The 22,084-nt window shown below is 46.2% G+C and overlaps 2 protein-coding genes across 5 annotated transcripts in view; one reads left to right on the forward strand and one right to left on the reverse strand.

Moving 5' to 3' along the window:
* AUNIP (aurora kinase A and ninein interacting protein) overlaps positions 1-9,317 on the forward strand; it is a 40,045-nt gene extending 30,728 nt beyond the window's left edge. Inside the window, exons 3-5 of the mRNA XM_067014534.1 lie at positions 5,814-5,955; positions 7,478-8,479; positions 8,704-9,317. Of these exons, the coding sequence (XP_066870635.1) occupies positions 5,814-5,955; positions 7,478-8,328 (993 nt within the window). The 3' untranslated portion in view covers positions 8,329-8,479; positions 8,704-9,317. The remainder of the gene's footprint in view (positions 1-5,813; positions 5,956-7,477; positions 8,480-8,703) is intronic.
* Positions 9,318-9,710: 393 nt separating this feature from the next.
* Positions 9,711-21,681, reverse strand: MTFR1L (mitochondrial fission regulator 1 like). 4 transcript variants are annotated; one of them, XM_059082805.2, is made up of 7 exons: positions 21,591-21,681; positions 18,593-18,734; positions 18,065-18,169; positions 14,704-14,813; positions 14,299-14,510; positions 12,778-13,099; positions 9,711-10,731 (listed from the first exon to the last, which is right to left on the reverse strand). In XM_059082805.2, exons 2-7 carry the CDS (start codon positions 18,614-18,616, stop codon positions 10,626-10,628), a joined length of 879 nt encoding a protein of 292 aa, XP_058938788.1. In that variant the 5' UTR covers positions 18,617-18,734; positions 21,591-21,681; the 3' UTR covers positions 9,711-10,625. The 4 variants fall into 4 exon arrangements, with proteins under 4 accessions (XP_058938788.1, XP_058938779.1, XP_066870660.1 ...); XM_059082796.2 differs by having other exon boundaries at positions 21,563-21,678; XM_067014559.1 differs by lacking the exon at positions 21,591-21,681 and adding an exon at positions 20,943-21,572.
* Positions 21,682-22,084: the final 403 nt, after the last annotated feature.

The raw sequence follows: 22,084 nt of genomic DNA on the forward strand, positions 1-22,084 counted from the left end.
AGCTCTCTAAAATGGAGCTGGGAGGCTCCATTAAGGAAGTGTGAACTTATGCACATCTCAGCCTGGATGGAATCTGACCTTTTGACCACTTATTGTCCGAATGAAGACATCCAGAACATCTGCCAGAAACTCAAGATACTTAGCAGACCCTTACCCTAAAATAATTTGTGATTCCTTAAGGACAAATATTTCCTGACTCACGTCAGAGTCAACCACAATTCTCGCCAGGCAACTTTGAACAACCTCATGGCTTTTTGTCTTTATAAGCCCCTCTTTCTGTTCTCTGGAACACTCTTTAGGTTTTACCAGAATCTATGTCTCCCAAACTGCAATTTTTAAGATTCCCTGCAAAAAAACTCTTTTCTTACTTGCAGCCTTCTACATTGTTTTTTGGTCTATATGTGTGACATCAACTACAGTGACAGGAGCTCATTTTAACCTTGATCACAGTATTAGAAATGCTTAAGTTTTTTTCTGACAGCTTTGTTGATGTTGAAAATGTAATGAGTAGGTATATAATAAACAGAAACTGGAATGTATCCTTCCTGTATGTCCACTTTCTTCCTAAAATATGTTGAATTGAGTACCTAGTATGTGTATTAAGCTGGTTGTACGGAGGATAGGAAAAAAGTATGTGAATCAAATGTTGATCCCAGGATTTTGTAGTGTAAGTCTTGAAATATCAAGTGATAAATGTCAAGTTCAGAAGAGGAAGAGGTCACATCTAGCTGTGAGAATCAGGAATGCTTGGCTCTTAAGTTGAAGAATAGGTAACATTTCAGAGTTGGGTGTGAAAAGGCCCTTCTGTGTGAGGCACAGAAGTGAGAAACTCCATAATAGGGACTGGTATCTAGTTGAGTATTATGTTAGAGTGTGCATAAAGGGTTTTTGGTAATGGAGAAAAAGGAAGCTGAAATCGTATCAGTGTGTGCAGTCTAAGAGTCTACATTTTATGCTATAGGTTCTTGCCAGAACAAGATGGTGTGATCACAGTTGTGCTTTAAGATTTATCTAGATGTTGGGTATGGGACTGATTGAAACAGGTAGTAAATGGGGACCTGACCAGTCAAGAGACCGTTATTCTAATAGTCTAGGGCTATGCAGAGTTTATGAAATTCTGAACTAGGGTAGTGTATTGTTTGTTTTGAGGGTTTGGAAAGTTTGAAGCAAGTTCTGAATTAATACTTTGTTACTAATTCAACAGAGGTGATTTTTATTGTTGGTGATGATGAGAATTCAGACAGCTTTTCTTGGTCAGACTCCTTAAACAATCCTCCTTAGGGCATTCTTATTAGGTAGCATCATCCTTTCAGCCTGACTTGAAAGAGGCATGATAGTGACTAATGGGAAAAGGTTTTCATTCAGAATGTCATCAAATTAGTGCTGTGAGAGACTAAAGAGGAAGGGGGGACTTGATGATGTTGCTTTCTGTGATTCTGGGAGTAGGAAAAGATGAGTATGGGCCCTGGGAAGCATAAAGGAAGAGGTAGCATGGCAAAAAATGAAATACACACATTCGTGTATTTCAAAGCTGTCACTGTATATGGAAAGTGATACTTCATACACAGATTCAAGACCAGAGTAACCATTATGAAAAAAAGGAACTTCGATCAAATTATATACCAGGCTTGAAGACCATAGGAATACAAAAAAAGGAATTGGTTTAAAAGTAGAGCTTTAAGACAAACTTGCAGATAAATTATCAGAAGGGATAAGGATAGAATGAGGGCTAAACAGAATTTAAATGCTATGGGGGCATGAAAACATTTTCTAATAGTAAGAGAGGTAATGTATATGATCCCAGATTTGCTTTGCTACTAGAGTTGAGTATAAGAAAGGATCATTTTTGGGGTAGTCCTTGGCTCGCCCCCCCCCCCCCCCCAGCATCATTCTCTGTAGGAACACGTCATAGGGGATCCTTGTAATATAGCAAGAGTAGCAGGAGCTCTATAGTTGTAGGAAGTCAGTTTTTCCTTCTATCACTATGAAAGAAGAAAACGATTGGGCCATGAATGTGATACACCAAAGGATTAGAGATTCTTTAGTTTTGGAGGGAATGTGTCTCTTGAAGTTAGGTTCTTCAGGGCATTCTTGTAGGGTAAAAATTGTCAATATGTAGGCTGTGGCTTACCATGGGGTTTGGTCCTGTAGGAACCCGATGCTTATTAGATAGGCTTTCTTATACTACGTAATGTACATACAGGGGCTGCCTTTATTTTGAGGTAGAGTTAATCAGCTGAAGGACTTTGTACCTGGGCCCTCCTCAGTTCCAGATTACCTCCTCTCACTCAGAGTCTTAACATTCTACTGAGATAAATGTAAATACTTGAAGCCATGGATTTTCTGTGAGGTCTATAGCTGGGGCAGTATTACTCCTGACATCTAACCCAAGGATGGAGTCTAATCCTGCTACGTATGGCCAATTTGGTAAAAAGCTTATTCCCAGACGTTTTGCTAATTGAGGTCTTAACTGTTTTCTGATAATCTGTAGTTTTCTATAAGTTGTCATTATAGGATTTAGCATACATATAGTAATTTAAATAACTATTACTAGTTTGTCTGTTTCCCCCCTTAAGCTGTAAGCTTTATCAGGGCAGAAACACTTGTTTTGTTCATCACTGTTTCCTAGTACCGAGCCTATAGGTGCTCAGATGCTTGTTGGCATACTAACTCACATTATTTCACATATCTAGGATGTGTCTCCCATACAATTTAGAGAGCCGTGTGCCTGCTTGGGTTTCCTCATAGCATGGGGGCCTGGTTCCAAGAGTGAGCATCTCAAGAAAGCAAGGCAGAGAAGTGCATGGCATTTTTACGACCCAGTCTTGGAAATTATGTAGTGTTGCTTCTATACTTTATTGGTCAGGCAGTCACAAAGTTCTTCACCAGTTCAAGGTAAGGGAATATGACTCACCACTTGATGGGAAGAGTAGCAAGGTCAAATTATAAGAAAAGCATGTGAAATGGAAGATCTTGTATTGGTCTTTGAATTGCCTTTGAATTGGTCTTTGATTGTCTTTGAGAAAGACAATCACAGTTGTTTGTAGTTTTCATCAAATTTGGAAAAATTTGGGCCATTATCTTTATATTTTCTGCCCACTTTCACCCTGTTTTTTGGAATTCTCATTATATGTATGCTTGATACCCCACAGACCATTAAGAATTTTATTTTCAGTTTGTTTCTCTCTCTGCTTCATTTTGGATAGTCTGTATTGCTGTGACATCAGGTCCACTGTTATTTTTTTCCTGTAGTCTCTAATCTGTTGTTAAGCCCATCTAATGAATTTTTTGTATGTTTTATCAGTATTTTCACGTTTTCCTTTAAATCCTTGAGCATATTTATTGTAAAGTTTGTCTGCTAATTCTGTCATCCCTGATATTTCTGACTCTGTTTCCATTTAACCGATCCCCCATGCCACCCCCCACCACCCATTATGGATTGTTTTCCTGCTGTTTCACATATCTAGCAATTTTTTGTTGTGTGCTACATTGCTGGGTATCTGGATTTTACTGTCTTTAAAGAATGCTGAAATTTGTTTTGGCAGGTAGTTACTTGCTAATCAAGCTTGCTTTTTTAAAAAAAAAAAAATTAATTAATTAATTAATTAATTTTTGACTGTGTTGGGTCTACGTTGCTGGGCACGGGCTTTCTGTAGTTGCGCGAGCGCGGGCCACTCTCCGTTGCGGTGCACGGGCTTTTCATTCTGGTGGCTTCTCTTGTTGCGGAGCACAGGCTCTAGGCACGCGGGCTTCAGTATCGGTGGCACGTGGGCTCAGTAGTTGTGGCACGCAGGCTCTAGAGCGCAGGCTCAGTAGCTGTGGCGCACGGGCTTAGTTGCTCCGTGGCATGTGGGATCCTCCCGGACCAGGGCTCGAACCCGTGTCCCTTGCATTGGCAGGCAGATTCTTAACCACTGCACCACCAAGGAAGCCCCAAGCTTGCTTTTAAGCTTTGTTAGGACAGGTTTGGAAGTTTTTGCTCTGCAGCTGGTTTAGCTCTCCTGCTAAGGGGTGATCCGTCTGCTAATTCTGCTGAATGCCACTGGTATTAAAAAGGTCTTTCCACTTTGGCTAGTGGGAACTCTCCCAGCCCTGTGTGAGCTCTGGGAATTGTTCATCTTGTAGTTCCTGGCATTTCTTTGTCTGGCCTCACGGGGTTTCGCCTAACACACTTATAGGTTAGTATTCAGTAATGGACTGAAGGGATCTCTACGTAGGTTTCTGGATGTATTTCTCTGCACTGTAAATCCCAGCCACCTCATCTTGCCCAAATTCCAATCTCAGTCTACCCAATTTATCAAGACTGCAATGCTTTGCCTGAGTACTCTCTCTATACATTGCATTCTGACAAGCGCTTCCAAGCAGAAAGCTAGGGTGTCCCAGGGTTCACCTCATTTGTTTTCCTGCTCTTGGGGATCACAGTTCTGCACTGCCTGTTACCCATTGTCTAAAATCAGTTGTTTCATGTATCTTATCCAGTTTTCTAGTTTTGTATGGTGGAAGAGAATGTTCCATACCAGTACTACAAGTCAAAGTATGAATTTTACATCCAGAATTTCTTCCATCTTTTAACCACTTAAAGTACATTTTAGTTTCCAAATGTAAAAATGAAATGAAGTCAACTTTGGGCTAGAATTAATAATTTGGGTTCAAGTTTCAGGCCTACTTCCAACTTGGTACATGGATATCGGCAAATCTCATTTCTTCTGTGGCTTTCACAGTCAAACTGAATTGAATATAATCCTATTCTCCCTACTTCTCAAGCATTCCGTAACAAGCAAATGGAAACAAAATCAAATTACATTAAATAAGGATGAGGTATAAAAGTTGACACATCCCAAACCTCTCTGGCCCATCTTCCAGTTCATACTCAAAGTATAAAGGGCAGGGAGATGAAAATGTAGTAAGACTGTTGCTGTTTCATTGCTCCTCCTCTGAATAATAGCCAACTATTATTAAATGCTGTATATGTGCCAGAACTTTGTAAGCCTTTTATGTGAATCAACTCACCAAATCCTCGTAACTGCCCTATGGGCTTGGTACTATTATTGTCCCCATTTCACACATGAGAATGAGACAGAGATCAGACAACTTCTAGAGGGTCATGCAGCTAGTAATTGGCAGTGGCAGAATTGGTACTGGTTTGAACAGAAGCTGTGTGACTCAGGAGCCATGCTGTTAACCACTGTGTGACTATTTGAAAACTATTAAAAATGTATCAACTGCTACTGATGTAGAATCATTAATTATTATTTTTTAAAAAGTTATTTATTTATGTATTTGGCTGCACTAGGTCTTAGTTGCACGAAGGATTTTCATTGCCGTGTGCACAATCGTCAGTTGAGGCACGTGGGATCTTCTTTTCTAGTTGCGGCATGCAGGATCTAGTTCCCTGACCAGGGATCGAACCCGGGCTCCCTACATTGGGCACACAGAGTCTTAATTACTGGACTGCCAGAGAGGTCCCTAGTTTCTTTAATTATGTTTAAATATAAAGGAGAGAATATCACCTGTGGAATCTCTTCCTGTTTGTTTAGTCAGCCTGCCTGATTTCCATGGGGAAGCAGAAAGAATGGGCTATGGTTGGAATATGTAATCCTTGAGGAAGAACAAACACGATCAGTTGACAGAAATGGTGGAAGGCGATGTACAGCAAAGACTAGAGTAGAGATGTGAGTCGAGTCCAAGAGGTCTAGTGTGTGTCCAAGAGGTCTAGTGTGTGTCCAAGAGGGTAACTGGTGTTTACTGAATCCTGTCTGGCAGCTGTTTTGATATTAATAGGTTTCTCTTATTCTTTTTCTCCCCCTTCTCAGACACATTTAATCAAGTCAAGTACCAAAATGCGAACACTCTTTCCTGGAGAGAGAAAGGCTAACATTTCTTTTACTCAAAGAAGTCGTCCACCTGCAGGCACTCGGCAGACCAGCATTGCTTCCTTCTTCACCCTGCAGCCAGGTATGGTGACTGCACTGGAAGCAACCAGGGACCAAAAGGGAGTGCACTCATTTTTCCATGCTGGAATATCTATGAGAAATGGTGCCATTACTGCATTGTGTTGAACTTAGCTGACCTATTAGAAGATCTTTTGGAAAGCAATATATACATACTTTTACAGACATACTTTTCTGGTTCTGTTTATCGCAGTCTAAACAGAACCAGAAAAATATTGGTATTCCCTGACAGAGCAGTGAGGAAAGGTATACTTGGGAGTTGGGGGTGCAGAGGGGAGCTGATGTGCCATTAGTAAGATATATGTTTTGGATTGGCCACAATTAGCAGGCTGTATAAGATTAATTGATAATTGATATGTCTATATGAAGCTTCTCAAATTAAAGTTCAAAAGCACTTTTTTCTTAGAAAGCTTGGCATAAAGTTGGCTTGTGTTTCATCATCCTTTGGCAATTCTTTGTTTGCATGTTCCTCTTCAGGGGACCAGCTGCCTCAGACCAGGCTGGGGCTTACAGAGCAGGATTCTTGCCAGTTGAAGGGTGCTGGGAAGAGAGCTCTAACTCTTGGTGCTGTTCCCAGGATTGCTTTGCATAAACCTTCAAAATGCCTTCACCCTACCACAAACAAAAACTTAAACTCTTTTGCTTTAAGTAACAAGGGCAGATTTTTCTCAAAACCACTTTCCATTTCAAAATTCTGATATTTTCTACATAGTCTGTATTGAAGTCTTAGGCCAGTTGAGAACGCTTTTACAAAACAATTTCTGTAGTATATTTCTTGGAGAAGGAAAGAAGAAATCAGTCATTCAGCCTTGTTTGTAATTAGATCTTGGCATAATTTGCTGGTGGGGGGGAGTAGGAATTCCATGTCATCTATCTTTAAGGCAGACAGGATCCATTCCACACCTGATAAAGTGGACAGGCTGGACACTAACAGTTTTTTAAATTGTCCTTTCTACTGATGGACTTAGCATCTAATTGTGTCTTTACTCCCTTTCCCATGAAATGTTTGGGGAGCAGGAGACCCACATTCTTTCTCACTGTCACCAGGTGGTTTCTCAGCGTTGGCTGGTCAATGTGATCTTTTGAGACTTTACAAAAATGGTGTATATTGAACATGTTTCTCAAAGGATAATATCCAGGGGTGATATTTGGCCAGGATCACTATTTAGCAGAAACTACATTAAATAAAAAACAAAAGCAAAACTGATGTGGCCTCTGTTAAACAAACCCCCACTCAACTGGAAAACTAGGCTGTGGTCTGACTGTATAACATGTTTGACTTTATTAGGTAGGTCATGGGAAGCATCCATATATTTGAGTAGGGAAATATAAGAGCTGTGTTTTAGATCATTCAGGAAAGAAGAGAGATTGAAAGCAGGAAGATCAGCTACAAAGATCTGTGAAGAGTCCTAAGACCCCTGCACTAGTAGTTATGGTAGCTGATAATGATTTCAGAAAAAGCCACTTAAATCCTACTCAGGTGGAGTTTTCCTGCAGAATAATATTTGTTCGTCTTGTTTTACTAGGAAAGACAAACGGTGGTGACCACAGGAGTGTTTCATCTCATATAGAAAGTCAGACCAACAAAGAGTCTAAGGAAGATGCAACCCCGCTAGACCATCTGATCCAGGGCTTGGGGGATGATTGCATGGCACCCCCTTTAGCCACTTCAACCCCTGCAGACATTCAGGAAGCTAGACTTTCTCCTCAGTCCTTCCAGGCTTCTTACCACCATGGAATAGGAAGCCCATGCGTGACTGTCCTGTCTTTGTTCCAGCCTGATACCTTTGTCTGTGCTGGAGAGAGTAAAGCCTCACTGGCCTGTTCCTTCACCCAAGACATGGAGAGTTCTTGCTTACTGGACCAAAAGGAGGAAGAGCATTCTTCCTGGAAAAGGGAATGGCCTCATGGATCTAAGAAAAAGATCTATCAGAATGTGGAGAGACACAGTCAAACACCTGGGCACATGGGCCATCAGCTCTTGGATAAGACTAACTTGGAAAAGATGTCTGCCAAAAGAAACAGGCAGGCCCCCATCCTCCTTCAAACATACGAGGATTCCTGGAGTGGAGTAAACAAAGAAGCAGTGAAACAAAGCCCTTGTCCTATTCCTGTGTTTTCCTGGGACAGTGAAAAGAATGACAAGGACTCCTGGAGTCAGCTTTTCACCGAGGATTCTCAGGGCCAGAGGGTCATTGCCCACAACTCTAGATCTCCTTTCCGAGATGTAACCAATGACCGAAATCGGGGCTTAGGACAGCTTCCTAATAGCTCTTGGGCTCAGTGCCAGGATAGGACCACTCAGTTAAATCTGCAGACTGATTTGCTCTTTACCCAGGACTCTGAAGGTAATCAAGTTATCAGGCACCAGGTTTAAATGTCTTTGTGAGGGTTTGGTTCTAAAAGTACCTTGAAATGACATATAAGAAAGTATCTTCAGGGGGTGAGTATATTGGAGTAGGGGAATGTAAGATCTTTGTTTTAGAAAGGTCATTCAGGAGAATGATCTTGGGTGGGAGGGAGGCATGGCACGATGCTGGTTTTTTTTTTTTTTTTTTTTTTTTTTTTGCGATATGCGGGCCTCTCACTGTTGTGGCCTCTCCCATTGCGGAGCACAGGCTGCGGACGCGCAGGCTCAGCGGCCATGGCTCACGGGCCCAGCCGCTCCGCGGCATGTGGGATCTTCCCGGACCAGGGCACAAACCCGTGTCTCCTGCATCGGCAGGCGGATTCTCAACCACTGTGCCACCAGGGAAGCCCACGATGCTGTTATTATTGAGCATTTTCTTTGTGTAAATAAAGCAGGTGATGCCGCTTGTTGAGACACTATGATTGGCATCATGCCCCTCCCTGAGGAGGAGGTGGCTGGTATATTCCCTGCATGAGTCTTTGGTGAATACTGAGGAGGCAGGGCAGGTGCTCATCTCTCCACTGAAGAGCCTGCTAGTCAGCCTGCACAGAGCCACCTCTTTGCCCTTTCAGATGCCTGACTGGGCTACTGCTTCTTATGGATGTGTGGTCTTTTAATCTCTGGCTGTAATCTTACCCATGCGACCTAAGCTATGACCATTATTCTTGACACTTTTTTGAGTGATAAGGCAAATCTCCCACACCCAGGTGTACAGGGGCAGGGAGGATAGAGAGAGAGGTAGAATGATTAGGTAGTTTTGTTATTTTATTTTTGTGGTAACTTTACAGCATTTTAAAGTTATATACTATATGTTTAAACATCTCCCTAAAAAAGGCTGACCTATATAACAATCTAAATGGAACTATATCATTCTTCTACTACAAGGTGGGAGAGAACTCCCTTTGTAAAACTATGAATCCAAATAAATGACTGTTTATAAAGCTGGCTCTGCTGGTAATTAAAACATTACCAATTTTATTTTTGAAAACGCAACTCTGCTGTCATTGCCATGGGTCTGATCTGAACACAAGTCTAATTTGACTTGTGTTCTACTCAAGACATCCACTAGGTGGCAGTTTCCCACATTGCAGGTGTGGTACCTAAGAGGCTTAAAAATAAGCCTCTGGGGGGCAAGCTTGCAAGTTATAAGACAGGACCAGCTTTGAAAGGTTAGGCCAAAATCTCTCTGTAAAGAAAGAGATAAGAAGCTCCCTAGGGAAGCTTTCTCTTCTAAAGGCAAGAGGAAGCCAGGAACCTGTTTACAGAGGTTCATATACCTTAAAATTAATAGAAATTCTATACCTGTGGGAGATACTGGGTGATCACGACTCAGAGATGGACACAGCAAATGCAATATCTCTCCAAATCCTTCCTTTAATGTCAGGTAGTGCGCTTCAACCCAAACACACACAGGATACATACCGTAGAGAAAAGGGACCTGAGGGCATCTGAGTCATGCATGGTGTGGTAGGTACAAACCTTGGCCCAATGCAAAGGAGCAGTCAAGGGCCTGGAAGAAGGATGGTACTCTTTCCCATCTCCATTTCTCTTTCCTACTGGGCTTAAACTAAAGTCCATGGAAGAGAAAGAGCTTTCAATTAGTGGAACCAATGAGGGCCCAGGGCCTTGGAGGGTAGATTTGGTTGTACAGTATTACAAAATATATTTAAGAAAAAACAGCCCAGGCCTCCCAGCAGCCCAAGTGTCAGCTGGTCCAGTGGCTCGATCTCTACATGTAGGTGTTGGACAGGGAAGGGGGAGAGAGTGATTGCTGGGCACTGGTGTCAGTTCATGATGGAGCAGCATAAGATTTTCCCTGCCCTGTGAACATGTACATAAACATAGCCCCCTGCCCTCAGCCATGCTCTGCTGCAAGGAACTGGCTGAGAGTAAGTGACAGCTGGGCACAAAGTGTTCAGTGAGACCAGTTATGGGGTCTAGTGCAGTGAAGTCAGTCATTCATTTAGGACCTATTTTCACACAGGGGCAAGGAAAAACCAGAAACTTCTATCTCACCCTTTAAACTGGGCCATTCCAACCTACACAATTACCTGTAACGTGTCTCAGCTCAAAACAGGCAGCTTCTGCTAAGGTCTGAAGTACGGAAAACATGTAATGCAGCTCTTCTCTTAGTCCAAGCTCTAGCTTTCGGCAAGACTGTTGCAGAAGATTTCTAATTGAGAGGCAGAAACATCTGCAGTGAGGAAGGCAGCTATTGAAAGAATTCCAGGAGCATGAGACTGAGTTTGCAGAGCTGAGTGCCATCAGTTTCCTTTTCTACTGATATCTTCTTCCTTTAGCGCAAACTTCCTCCTTAGGACCTCAGAGATAAGGAGGGCTGGGTCTTCCTCCTTCAATAAACTCCGGTTCCTAGAGACACAATAATAGCTTATATTTATTGAGTACTTACTAAGCCCTGGGCAGTGTTTTGTGTGTTGGAATACAATTCATTTAATCCTCACAACACTCTTGAGGTAGGAGCTACTACAATCTTTTTACAGATGAGGAAACTGAAGCACATTGAGGTTATGAATTTACCCAAAGTCATTAGTCACTCAGTAAGTGGTGAATCCACAGTTCAAAACCAAGCTTGCTGGTTACAAATCTCATCTCTTAACTAGACATGGCTTTACTATTTCCTGAAATGGCTACAAAATGTGGGCAAACCTGTTGGTATTGGCCTGTGGTGGCTAAGCTTCTGCTCCCACCTTCTGGCCCTATCTTTTCTTAGTTACATTTCCCCAGGTCAGCAGGGGAAGTGACTGATGATGACTCTTGGCTTTTCTGACATTTATTCGTTCTGGGGAAAAGGTGTGCTGAGGATTTACTATTACCTCGTCTCCCTGTCAGGGAAACTGAGAGGTTTTTTATAAGCAATCCAGAATTTATAGTAAAATGTTCACATCATAAGGGACCCATGGGAACAAAACCAGTTTCAAATTAGGGTAGGTTCAAATTACCTGATAACATCAGGTATTTTCCTGGAAAATAGTTGCTTGAAATTCTAGTGAACTCTTACATACATCCTCGTGAATGCATTTTATTGGTCATTATGCTAGATAAAAAGGCCAAGATTGATTATTAAACCTTGAAAACAAAAACAAGAGGAACTGCCTTCAGTCTGTCACATTTCTGAACCCTGATGATGGGGCTACTTTCCCGTTCTCAGTCATCAACCCCCAGCTCCGTCTATCAACAAAGGAGGAAAGGGCCCAGGACACAAGTGAGAGGAAGGGCTTGGCAGTAGGGGGTCACAGATCTAATATGGTACAAGAGGGAGGTATAAGAAAGTTGGAGAGTCCAATCTATAGAACGACCAGAAGAAAAAGGCTCAGTGTGGCCCCAAAGCAGCAGCAGCAGAATTTGGGAATGTAGGAGACCAAGGAACTGTGGGTCTGTATGGCCAGAGAAGGAAGGTAAAAGTAACTTTCCTACAGAATCGACTACCAGGACGCTTGTCTAGTTTTCAGAAGAAAATGGGGCCAGAAAACACAAAGGGATCCTTGTGCGAGGTGAGTCCCTATTCCTTTAAGAGGAACTTCATCAGCTCAGGAGACAGCCCTCACCTCCCCACCCCCCAAAACAGCTTTTTAACTGCATTAACAAATACAGCCGCACATCTGGCCTCTGGATTTTGAGGTCTGGATGTCAAATATTTCAATGCCCAGGAACCTGCATTTGAATAAGCTCTTCTGGTATATCCTGTGCAGTAGGGAAACACTGCAAGGTGGTGACTCCCTCAGGCTGGAGCTCTAGGGCTTCTCTGCTAGATGAGTTTCTCATGGCAGGTATTTCCCACATCCCCTTACACTGACATCAGAAATACCTAGAGCTCTACTCCTTGGGGGTTCTGCTTTGGTAAGTTTAAGGTGTATTTTTTTTTTTTTAAACAAATCTGAGCAATGCTGATAGGCAACCAGGTTTAGGAACTATCTAGGAGTCTCAAAATCCTTGTTCGTAAATCTCTGAATTTGCAGGGCTGGTTTGAATAATGGACCACTGTGTTTAAAGGAAATGTTCCTTTCACCAAATAAGTCTACTTTTTGGAGATACTAAAATAACTATTACGCAATTATGTTTTGAAGGGTGGGGCATGGGGACACTTGTCACTAGCAGTATGAAAACTGAAGTGGTGAAGCCCCTCTGGGGGACAGAAGCTAGATTAGATGAGCCTTCTTGTAAAATCCCTATTAGTCTAACAACATTTGGTTGGGTTAGATCACCCCAACCAAATGTAAAGTGTTGCTCTTTCCTCAAACTGGGGACCCAGGCACTAGCACGCAGGCAGCAAGCTTTGTGAATGAAATAACATGACTACTATTGAGGACTTACTATGTAAGTACTTTCTATTAGATAACTGGCCACAGGCAACTTAAACAATAAACAGATCATCACAGCTCCTTATAATATACTTACAGATCTTGGCTCTGCTTCACCCGGTGAAAGTCCTTTAGGATACCCATCATATCTGCAAAGCTGCTGGCCTTGGACAGAGAGACGCAGTCATCTTCTTCAGACGAGCTGCAGGTAGCCTTGTGTTCTGGTTTGCAACATTCAGGGCTGGCAGAACAAAGCAGGGGGACTGATGGAAGCTCAGGGACCTCTACCTCGGTCTCCTCGGTGATGTCACTAATGACAAAGGAAGTTGTAGAGTGGAATGAGGATCCAAAACAAGGTAAGGGAGAAGAGACATTTGAACTTCCTGGAGATAAGAAATCTGGCGTTAATGAAGCCGAAGCTGAAAGAGAAAACAATAGGCATGGATGGACATTGGGGCTAAAATACAGCAGTTACATCTCCCTGCAAGCACTGCCTACCAAACATTCATTTCCTAGGCTGACACCATGACATCCTGGGTTGCTCCACTACCTTCCCCTCTCAGGATCTCAAGAAGATGCAGCAGCACTGGGCTCTTTCAGTGTTTCAGGAGGGCAGAAAAAAAACCACCCCATAAGGGCCTTGCCTCCTAAAAGCTCCCATTCTACAGTGGGCTGTGGAGTGACAGCACTCTAGACTGAAGCAACAGTGCAGAACCAAGGCCTGAATTTGTCCTTTTCTCTAGGTCAGTGCTTCTGACTATGCTCCTTTGAATCCAGCTATCTGTGACTGAAAGAATTGTTCTGAAGCAAAAAACCAGAATGGTGATGGTCCTCCTGATGCCCAGATTTTAATGGATAGAATTTCCTCAATTTCTAAGTTTCTAGGGAACATTCTGGGGACAAAAAAGTAGCCAACAAATATAAATGGAAAATTCAGGTCCATTTCCTCTATAAAACTGCCATATGAGGGAACTAAATACATGAAGATTTCAAAGAGAACACCGTGATTTTTATGTGTTCTACCAACTGACAACGTTTGGGAGCTATGACTTTGAGTCAGTGAGGAGCAAAACAGTGAGAATGGGAGGAATACGAGGGTTAAACACTGAGCACCTTGGGAGAGATCCATCTGTTAGTATTTCCTGCATCTGGTCATCCCATTCATTTCCAGTGGTTCTGCCCTAACTGCAGACAGAAAGGTGGAGGAATGGGTGGAGGGTCTCTGCTGGAAAGGGAGACAGGTGCTTACAAAGAGGGGTGTCTCTTCGTGGTAGGGAATGCTCATTTCTCATATTGAAAAGGAAAGCCATGAGCGCTCATGGAAGACATAATTTTAGAGACACTTGGAAGAGAGTGTTGGTTTTTGTGGCCAAGGCAGGGAATCTGCCTGGGGCCCCAGGTTAACTGAAGATTTTGTTCCTAACCCAACCAGTCAGCCCCCAAATGGCTGACGGAAACCATCTAAAGATTATAACAGGCTAGCCAGGCCTCATGGCAACCTCAGAGCCCTAAGCCTGAGTACCCCTGAACCAAGGACCACCCTTATCCCTATCCTGTCCAAAAGCTAAGCAAAAAGGAACAGCCTGCTATATCCTGGTCCTAGCTCAGGGGCTCTTACCTGCATCAGCTGACACTATTTTAGCAATCTGGCTGCGCAGGTGGCTCAACTCCTCCTGCAGCTCTGTGGTGCGGCTGAGGGCCGGCAGGGCCGGCTTCTTCAAGGCCAGGAGCCTCTCCTCTGACCCGCGGAGGTTGGGCACTGAGGCATTGCGCTGAATGACGATCAGAGGGCTGGGCTTCCAGGTGTGCCTCAGGGGGCGTGTATCGCTCCTGGACCAGGGAAAGACAGTGTGTCAGAGAGAGCGGGCCACTGCACTGCTTCCAAAATTCCTTTGCGCACTCCTACAAGAGTAACACAGGTTCCGCTCCCACTCTGAGCCCACAGCTCTCATTCCTGCTGCCTACCACCTCATCTGGGAAGAAGCTTTTCATTCCCCAGCCGGCAGGCTATTGCCTCTGCTACCTGACCCGGGCATAAGTCTCCTCTTCATCTGCAGCAATCCAGGCGATGTCAGCCAGAGTAGGGACTGGGGGCACATCCCTCAGACAGAGGTCAGAGATGTTGGGCAGGGTCTGCAGGGAAGCAAAATTCATCAACATTTACTGCCTTCATGATGAAACAACTGGAGACTGGGCAAAATACAAAGGAGGAACACCTGATGTGTAGGGAAGTCTTTGTAGAGGAGGTCCCAGTTGGAAATAGCTTGAATAAGAGGCCAGAAGCAAAAGTCTGTGAAATTACAAGTAATTCAGCATGGCTGGAACAGATTTGGTGGGGTGGGGAGTTGGGAGAGACTGCAAAGTGAATTGGGAGCTTTGATTCTAAGATCAATAATGAGCCACTGGAAGATTCTGAGTAAGTAAGGATCAGATTTGAGGTTTTAAAAGATTACTCTGGCTACTGGATGGGAAGGTGCAGAGACCAGTCATGAGCCTGTTGTATCCTCCAAGCAAAACACGGTGGCCGAGAGCAGGGATGGGACCTGTTTTTATATACAATGTTTTACTGGAAAAATGGTCATACCCATTTGTTTAAGTATCATCTGTGGTGGCTTTTAAGCTTTAACTGCAGAAGTAAGTAGTTGTAATGGAAAGCAGTATGGCTCAGAGCCTAAAATACTGGGCTGGCCAAAAAGTTAGTTTGGTCTTTTAAAAATATATATATTTATTTTTTGGCTGTGTTTGGTCTTTGTTGCTTTGCGTGGACTTTCTCTAGTTGTGGTGAGTGGGGGCTACTCTTCGTTGTGGTGCGCGGGTTTCACATTGTCGTGGCTTCTCGTTGCAGAGCACAGGCTCTAGGCGCGCCGGCTTCAGTAGTTGTGGCACGTGGGCTGAGCAGCTGTGGCTCACAGGCTCTAGAGTGCAGGCTCAGTAGTTGTGGTGCACAGGCTTAGCTGCTCCGCGGCCAGGGATCGAACCTGTGTTCCCTGCATTAGCAGGCAGATTCTTTTTTTTTTTTTTTTTTTTTTGCGGTACGCGGGCCTCTCACTGTTGTGGCCTCTCCCGTTGCGGAGCACAGGCTCCAGACATAGGCTCAGTGGCCATGGCTTACGGGCCCAGCCGCCCTGCGGCATGTGGGATCTTCCCGGACTGGGGCAAGAACCCGTGTCCCCTGCATCGGCAGGCGGACTCTCAACCACTGCGCCACCAAGGAAGCCCCCCTAGCAGGCAGATTTTTAACCGCTGCGCCACGAGGGAAGCCCTAGTTCGGTTTTAAGTAAAAATAAATGACATTTTTCATTTTCACCAAGAACGTTATTGAATGTATTCACTAACCACGAACTTTTTGGCCAAACTAATATTTACTCTCTGGCCCTCTGCTGACCCCTGGCTAGAGCAAAGGGGGTCTTCAGTGGTACTGGCCAGAGTTACTTTTTTTTTTAATTTTTTTTTGCTGTACGTGGTGCCTTTCACTGTTGTGGCCTCTCCTGTTGCGGAGCACAGGCTCCGGATGCGCAGGCTCAGCGACCATGGCTCACGGGCCCAGCCGCTCCGCAGAATGTGGGATCTTCCCAGACCGGGGCACGAACCCGTGTCCCCTGCATTGGCAGGCGGGCTCTTAACCACTGGGCCACCAGGGAAGCCCCAGAGTTACTTTTTACCAGAGATGCCCACTGCCTAAGAGTGTCTTGCCTTCTGGTTGTGAGAATACAGGTGCAAGGACATGGAAATCTGTTATATAGCAACAGGAAATTTCTCCTGGCAAGCTCTTTATAACACCTTTGTGGCTAACTGGGATCTACATGTTACAGCAACAAACACTTGTTAGAAGCAAACTTGATAATCTAACTATTTAGATTTAAATAAAAAAATAATTATACAAAAGGAATCATAATGTAACTCCTTAAAATAGCTCCTTCACCCAAATGAACAACTAGGGAACAGAGAGACTGAGTGACACCATGTTAAATGAAAAATTAGGAAGGTTCAATTATGTACTTACTGATTACAACAAAGAAAGAACCATGCGTTTAGAAAAAGATGGAAAAGAACTCACTAAAACATAAACAGTTATTGTGTCATGACTGTGTGATTATAGATAATTTGTTTCCCTTTCTTTTTTACTTTTCATAATTTAATATTTTTATATAGGTAAATTAAAGAATAATAAATCAGCAAGATTCCCTTCAAATATTTAAAGTAATCAATTTACAACAAATCTAGAGATAATTTCTCAAAAATCCACCTATACATGAGTTAAATTCAGATGTTTCTGTTACAGACTGTTTGGTAGGTAGATCAGGAGTTGATAGCTCTGGCTTTTCGATAGGGAACCTGGGTCTCACAGGAGTGAAGTGATACTCCAGAGTTACAGAGAAAGACTTCCACTGACCCAGGAGCTAATGCGAAGATGGGCCATTTAGGGGAAGCGTCCATTTGCTTTCCTTGATTAGCCAGAGTGCTCCTCTGCTATTGGCAATTAAATGAGTTAACATATATAAAGTACTTAGCACAGAGCCTGGCACATTGTATGGGCTCAGGAAATGTTAGCTAGTATTACTAATACTACTTCTGCTCCGTGGGAGCCCGTGCCCTTGATCATCTCTGCCCAGCAGCATGCAGGCAAAAGACTGGAGCAGCTACAGCCGAGCGTGGGGGCAACCCTGACAGACTCACACTCCCTAGCTGTCCTTCCCTTTGCTCCTAATTGAGGCAGCTAGGGCCACTTCCTGCCCTACACAGTAACTGGCAATCTGGGTCAAGGGACAACACCCCTGCAACCCATTCCTGACTAATACCAACCCTGACACCAATTCAGACTCCAGATCAAGCTCCTACACAGACTTTGCAGCTCAGCCATGTGACATACAAACTCAGCTCCTTCATTTTTGTTTCACCCTGGGCCCACATCTTTTCAGGCATATATTTCTGTCTCCTTTGTGTAGGCAGAAAGCTGAAGTATCTCTTTTGTGTCCCAGCTCCCCAAATGCACACACCTTAACCATCTAGCCTGGAGCTGATGCTTAACCATTAGCTCTCAGAGGGAGGCAGCTGGGACTAATAAACGTTACTTAGCTTTCCACTGCACAAGGAGGTGTTACTCACTTGGGCCAGACAAGAATCTGTGCTGCAGAGTGGGTACTAAAGGCCCCCTAGGCACAGAGGTGAGACTGAAATAGCCCAGTAAAGGAATGGCTAGACTTGGCCAGAAGGAAGAGGATGGGGTGTAATGGCCTCAGGGAAACACTGAAAATAGGTAGCTAGAAGAAGTGACCAGGAAAGCAACCTGCCTTGGCAACGCCAAGGAGTCTGGGGCACAGAAGCAGCACCAGCCTCCCATACACTCTGAGCCTCTACTCTGCCTGCCCTTCCAGCTCACTTACCTCAAAGGATGCCCGGGGACATGGCTTCAGGGGCAGGTTGGTCCCGATTCTTCTCACTACACTTCGAGCAGCCCCATGTGGCTTGTTTTGCCAGATCGGGATGGTCTAGAGCAGAAAGAGACAGGGACGGCCACAACCTCAGAGAACATCCAACTACTGTCCCCATCCTATCCCCCTGTCCCCTTTAGCAGGGGCCAACCTTCACCTTGGCCAGCCACCTAAGGGGACACCTGCTGCTGTCGAGGCACAGTCAATGCTGGGATGGTCCAGTGAAAGGGTGAGGAATTAGCCGGGTGTAGGGATCAGCCAGGCTGCCCTCCCTTCCCTCTGCACAGAATGATGGAAACACCATGACTCCTTAACTGCCCCAAGATCATAGCTGGTTCTGCCTTGGGGAAGGGGATGGAAGGGAGGACCCTTCAATTCCAGGCCTGGGTGGGGGAAGAATTAACTTGAGAATCTCAGAACTGCAGCAGGTCTAGTGCTTGACCTTCTCCACCACACCCTTGCCCTGGGAATGCCTCTTACCACACTGGCTTCCATTCCCGACATTTCGACTGGCTCCTGCACTTGAAGGACAAGGCAGCCACAGGGCAGCTCTGGAGGCTTGGGGACGCAGGAGGCGTGACGCCTTCATATCAGGCCATCTTAAGGAACCAGGCTCCTCTTCCTGTGAAAGAGCCCCCACAGGAGACTCAGTGGCCACCACACAAGCCCCACAAAACCAGGCTCTGCAGAGCCATGACTAACACTGAGGCTTCTCTGACATTTCACAGGGGGAGAAAACCAGCCGAAGAGGCTGCCCTCACCCAACAACGGCTTCAACAAATCCGGACCCTTAAAGGTTCTATTTCAGATTCACTATATAAGCTTGGCCAACCCTGGGAGCCTTCCTGAGCCCTTAGGTTTCCTGAGGCAAAACTTCTAAAGAATATATATGTATAACTGAATCACCTGCTGTACACCAGAAACATGACATTGTAAATCAACTATACTTGAATAAAAAAATTTTTTTTAAAGTTGATAAGAAAGATAAAACAACAAGCAAACTTCTTAAGATGTAAACAGAACCCTTTGGTAGTTAAAAAAGCTCATGGGAAAGCCAGAGTGTAGGTACCATCCAAGCCCAACATTCATTCCTGGGGATAAGATGTAAAAAGGCCAGCATGTGCCACCCAGCCTAGCGCTGCTGGGCCCTCATAAGGGGAAGAGGTAAAACAGACAACAGTACAAAGAACAGCCAGCCACCGGTAGCCAAACTCAGTTTACTGGGCTATAGGGGAAAAGAGCCAAAAGTGTTTATCCTGGCTCAGCCATCTACTGGCTCAGCCATAGGCAAGTCGCTTGACCTTTCTGAATGTTGGTTTCTCCATCTGTAAAAAGATGACAGGAAGAGCTGCCACTCTAAGTTACCTTAAGAGTCAATCGGTGAAACGGGATTTTAAAGTACTTAATGAACTGTTAAAGCAACACACAGATGGGTGGAGTTGCTGCTGACTGGATTCCTCACAGCTGCCCTTGCATGGCGAGCAGTTGCAGTCAATGAGCTCATTCAGTCCCTTGTTCATCAAACACTAACAATACTCACTCGGTGCCAGGCCCTGTGCTGGGCACTGTAGGGGCTATGGAAGGAGTAAGACACGGCCATGCTCTCAAGGAACTCATAATCTAGACGAGAGATACGACCTGAATACATAATTCTAGCAGAGGCTGAATATCACTGCTTAAGAAAGGCACACTAGGCAGGTGGCCAGGTGAGTTCAGTCCCAGGCCCCAAGGCGAGTTCAGAGGGGCTAAGAAGGGAAGGAAAACAGCACCACAGGTCTAGGAAAGGAATGTGAAGAGATATGTAAAGAGCAGAGTATGGTAAGGCCACAAAGGTACATGGTGATGGTGATGGTGGTGGGGGTTCAAGACACGAGGGCTGGGAATGCCCTGGGTAAGAAGTCACTGGGGAGCCAAGGGCAGCCTGTGAAGAGGGGCTGGGCTGCGCTGACCAAAGCAGCTCTTTCTGGAAACCTCCCTTGGAGGGTCTCTCTTCTACCGCTAGGAGAGGAGGTATTACTCACTTTACGATACAAGAGGAAAAGAAGCTAGAAAGAGGAAGGGACTGGTTTAAGGTCACTCAGTGGTCACGGCAGTAGAAAGTCTGCAGACCCTGCTGCCTCCTGCCCGGGCTCCATCTTCTCAGCAAAGTTCAAGCCTTTTACCAAAGTCCTTTTGTGTGCCAGGCTCTTTGCTGAATTTCAGTAGCTGCCACAAGCTCCACACAACACTGTTTCCCTGTGTTTCTCACTTTAGTCACTGCAGCCACTTCCTCTCCAAACTTACCTCCAAACTCAGTTGGGCCTAACCCTCACACGACAGCCAGGGGCATCTTTCTAGAACACAGTGCTAATCATATCCCTGCCATGCTTCAAACCCCCTATGCTTGCTAGAGCCAAGAGGATAACATCTAGACTCCTCAGCATGGCCAGCAGGCCGTCCCCAATCAGGCCCAACCTCATCTTTCTCTGCCCTATGTACCCAACACCCCGCAGCCTACAAGGCCTGTCCACCCCGGTCCCTGCACACTTCACAGCCACACCTGCTTTCCCCTTGCCCTCCAGTCACGCTGGCCTTTCAGCCCCTCGATCTATTGCCTCTGCTCGAGACACCAGCACCCCCTTCTCCAAGCTCATCCTTAATCATTCCTGGAGCTCAACTCAAGCATCGCCTCCCCTTCCCCGACCGGCACCCCGCGTTTCCTTCGAGCAGCAGTAACTAGGTAACGGTGTGCAGTGCAGTTTGTCCGAAGGGCGGGGACTTCCCAGGCACAACCCAGTGCTCGCTCACTACACAGCAGGCACTCGAGCATTTGTTCAATCAAGACACGGACCAACGAGAACGCCGACTTAGCTTTGAACCCTCCACAAGCGTCTGGCTGGAAGACGCCCCCAGCTCGCTGGCCGCGCCGGCTGGTTCCCATCACCTTGCGCGTGCACTGCCCCTTCCGAGGCTGCTGTCCCAGTGTTTACACGCGGTCCCCCGCCGGAGACGCAGCGCCTCCCGAGCGGGGCCTGGCGGCATCACCCCGGTCCCCGCCGAGGTCGCCGCGCTCAGCGCAGTTCTGCGCCGGGGGAGCCGCCGCGGGGACCTTGCCCGGGACACGTCTCCCCTCCCCCGCAACAGCCCGACCCGACAGGGCCAAGGTCGGCCAAGTTTTCGCCGCGGCTCGGGCGGCCCTTGGAGCCACAGGCCTGGGGCCGGGTCCCGGAAGGAGCGAGGAGGCGGCCGAAACGAGAAGCCTCTGGTGCAGCTGGGTGACTCGGGCGAGCAACTGCCCCTGGGGACTCAGTTTCCCCCCTGACATGGTGAGGCGGACGACACGGGCTCCCGCGAGAACCGGCGCGGGCACAGCAGCCGCGGGCACCGCACAGCGCCCGGTACTAGGCCGCGGGACGGCCGGGCCGGAAGGCCGCGCTCCCGCTCCGGGGCGGCGCTCGGACCTAGTCTCACCTCACACTGCAGCTCCGGACTCACTCACCTCACGGCCCCTCCTACCACAGCGGGCCGCCCAGCCTCGACCGCCCTCACTTCCGCTGACCCGCCCCCCGGAAGCGATCCCTGGCATCTGCGCACCAAGCCGCGGCGGCGCGCGCCCTCGGAAGGCGGGCCCTGCTGGGGGCGGGGCGAGCGAGGGCTCTGTGGGGGAGGGGCGGCGCACTTGTCCCGAGGGAGGAGGCACGCCCACCAGAGGCCACGCCCCCGCCTGTCAAAGCCCTGGGGAAAAGCTGATTGAGCTTGGAGATCCCTGAGGCCCGCCCGGTCTCATCCGCCGCTGGTCTCGGCCTCCTTGCCGCCCTCCGCGCTTAGTCCCGAAACGACTTATGGAAGGGGTCTGTGTTGCTATTCGGCCCCCAAATTGATCGGTGACTGCTGTCCCCACCCCTAGTGCAAACTTTAGAATCCTCCCTCTGGCGTTCAAGGCCCCAGACTTAGTGCTTGGTTGCCTCATCTCGACCTGGTGCCTTCACAGTT

The sequence above is a fragment of the Kogia breviceps genome, chromosome 1 (assembly GCF_026419965.1).
Source record: "Kogia breviceps isolate mKogBre1 chromosome 1, mKogBre1 haplotype 1, whole genome shotgun sequence".
Classification (NCBI taxonomy): Eukaryota; Metazoa; Chordata; class Mammalia; order Artiodactyla; family Physeteridae; genus Kogia; species Kogia breviceps.

Bases quoted from the DNA above. Each gene is read 5' to 3' on its own strand.
- MTFR1L (XM_059082805.2), bottom strand. From the start codon at position 18,616: ATGTCGGGAATGGAAGCCAGTGTG. The intron at 14,814-18,064 runs GTAAGTGAGCTG...GCTTCCCTGCAG, and splicing joins GTCCCCGGGCATCCTTTGAG to ACCCTGCCCAACATCTCTGA. The intron at 13,100-14,298 runs GTAAGAGCCCCT...TTTCTCTTTCAG, and splicing joins AATAGTGTCAGCTGATGCAG to CTTCGGCTTCATTAACGCCA.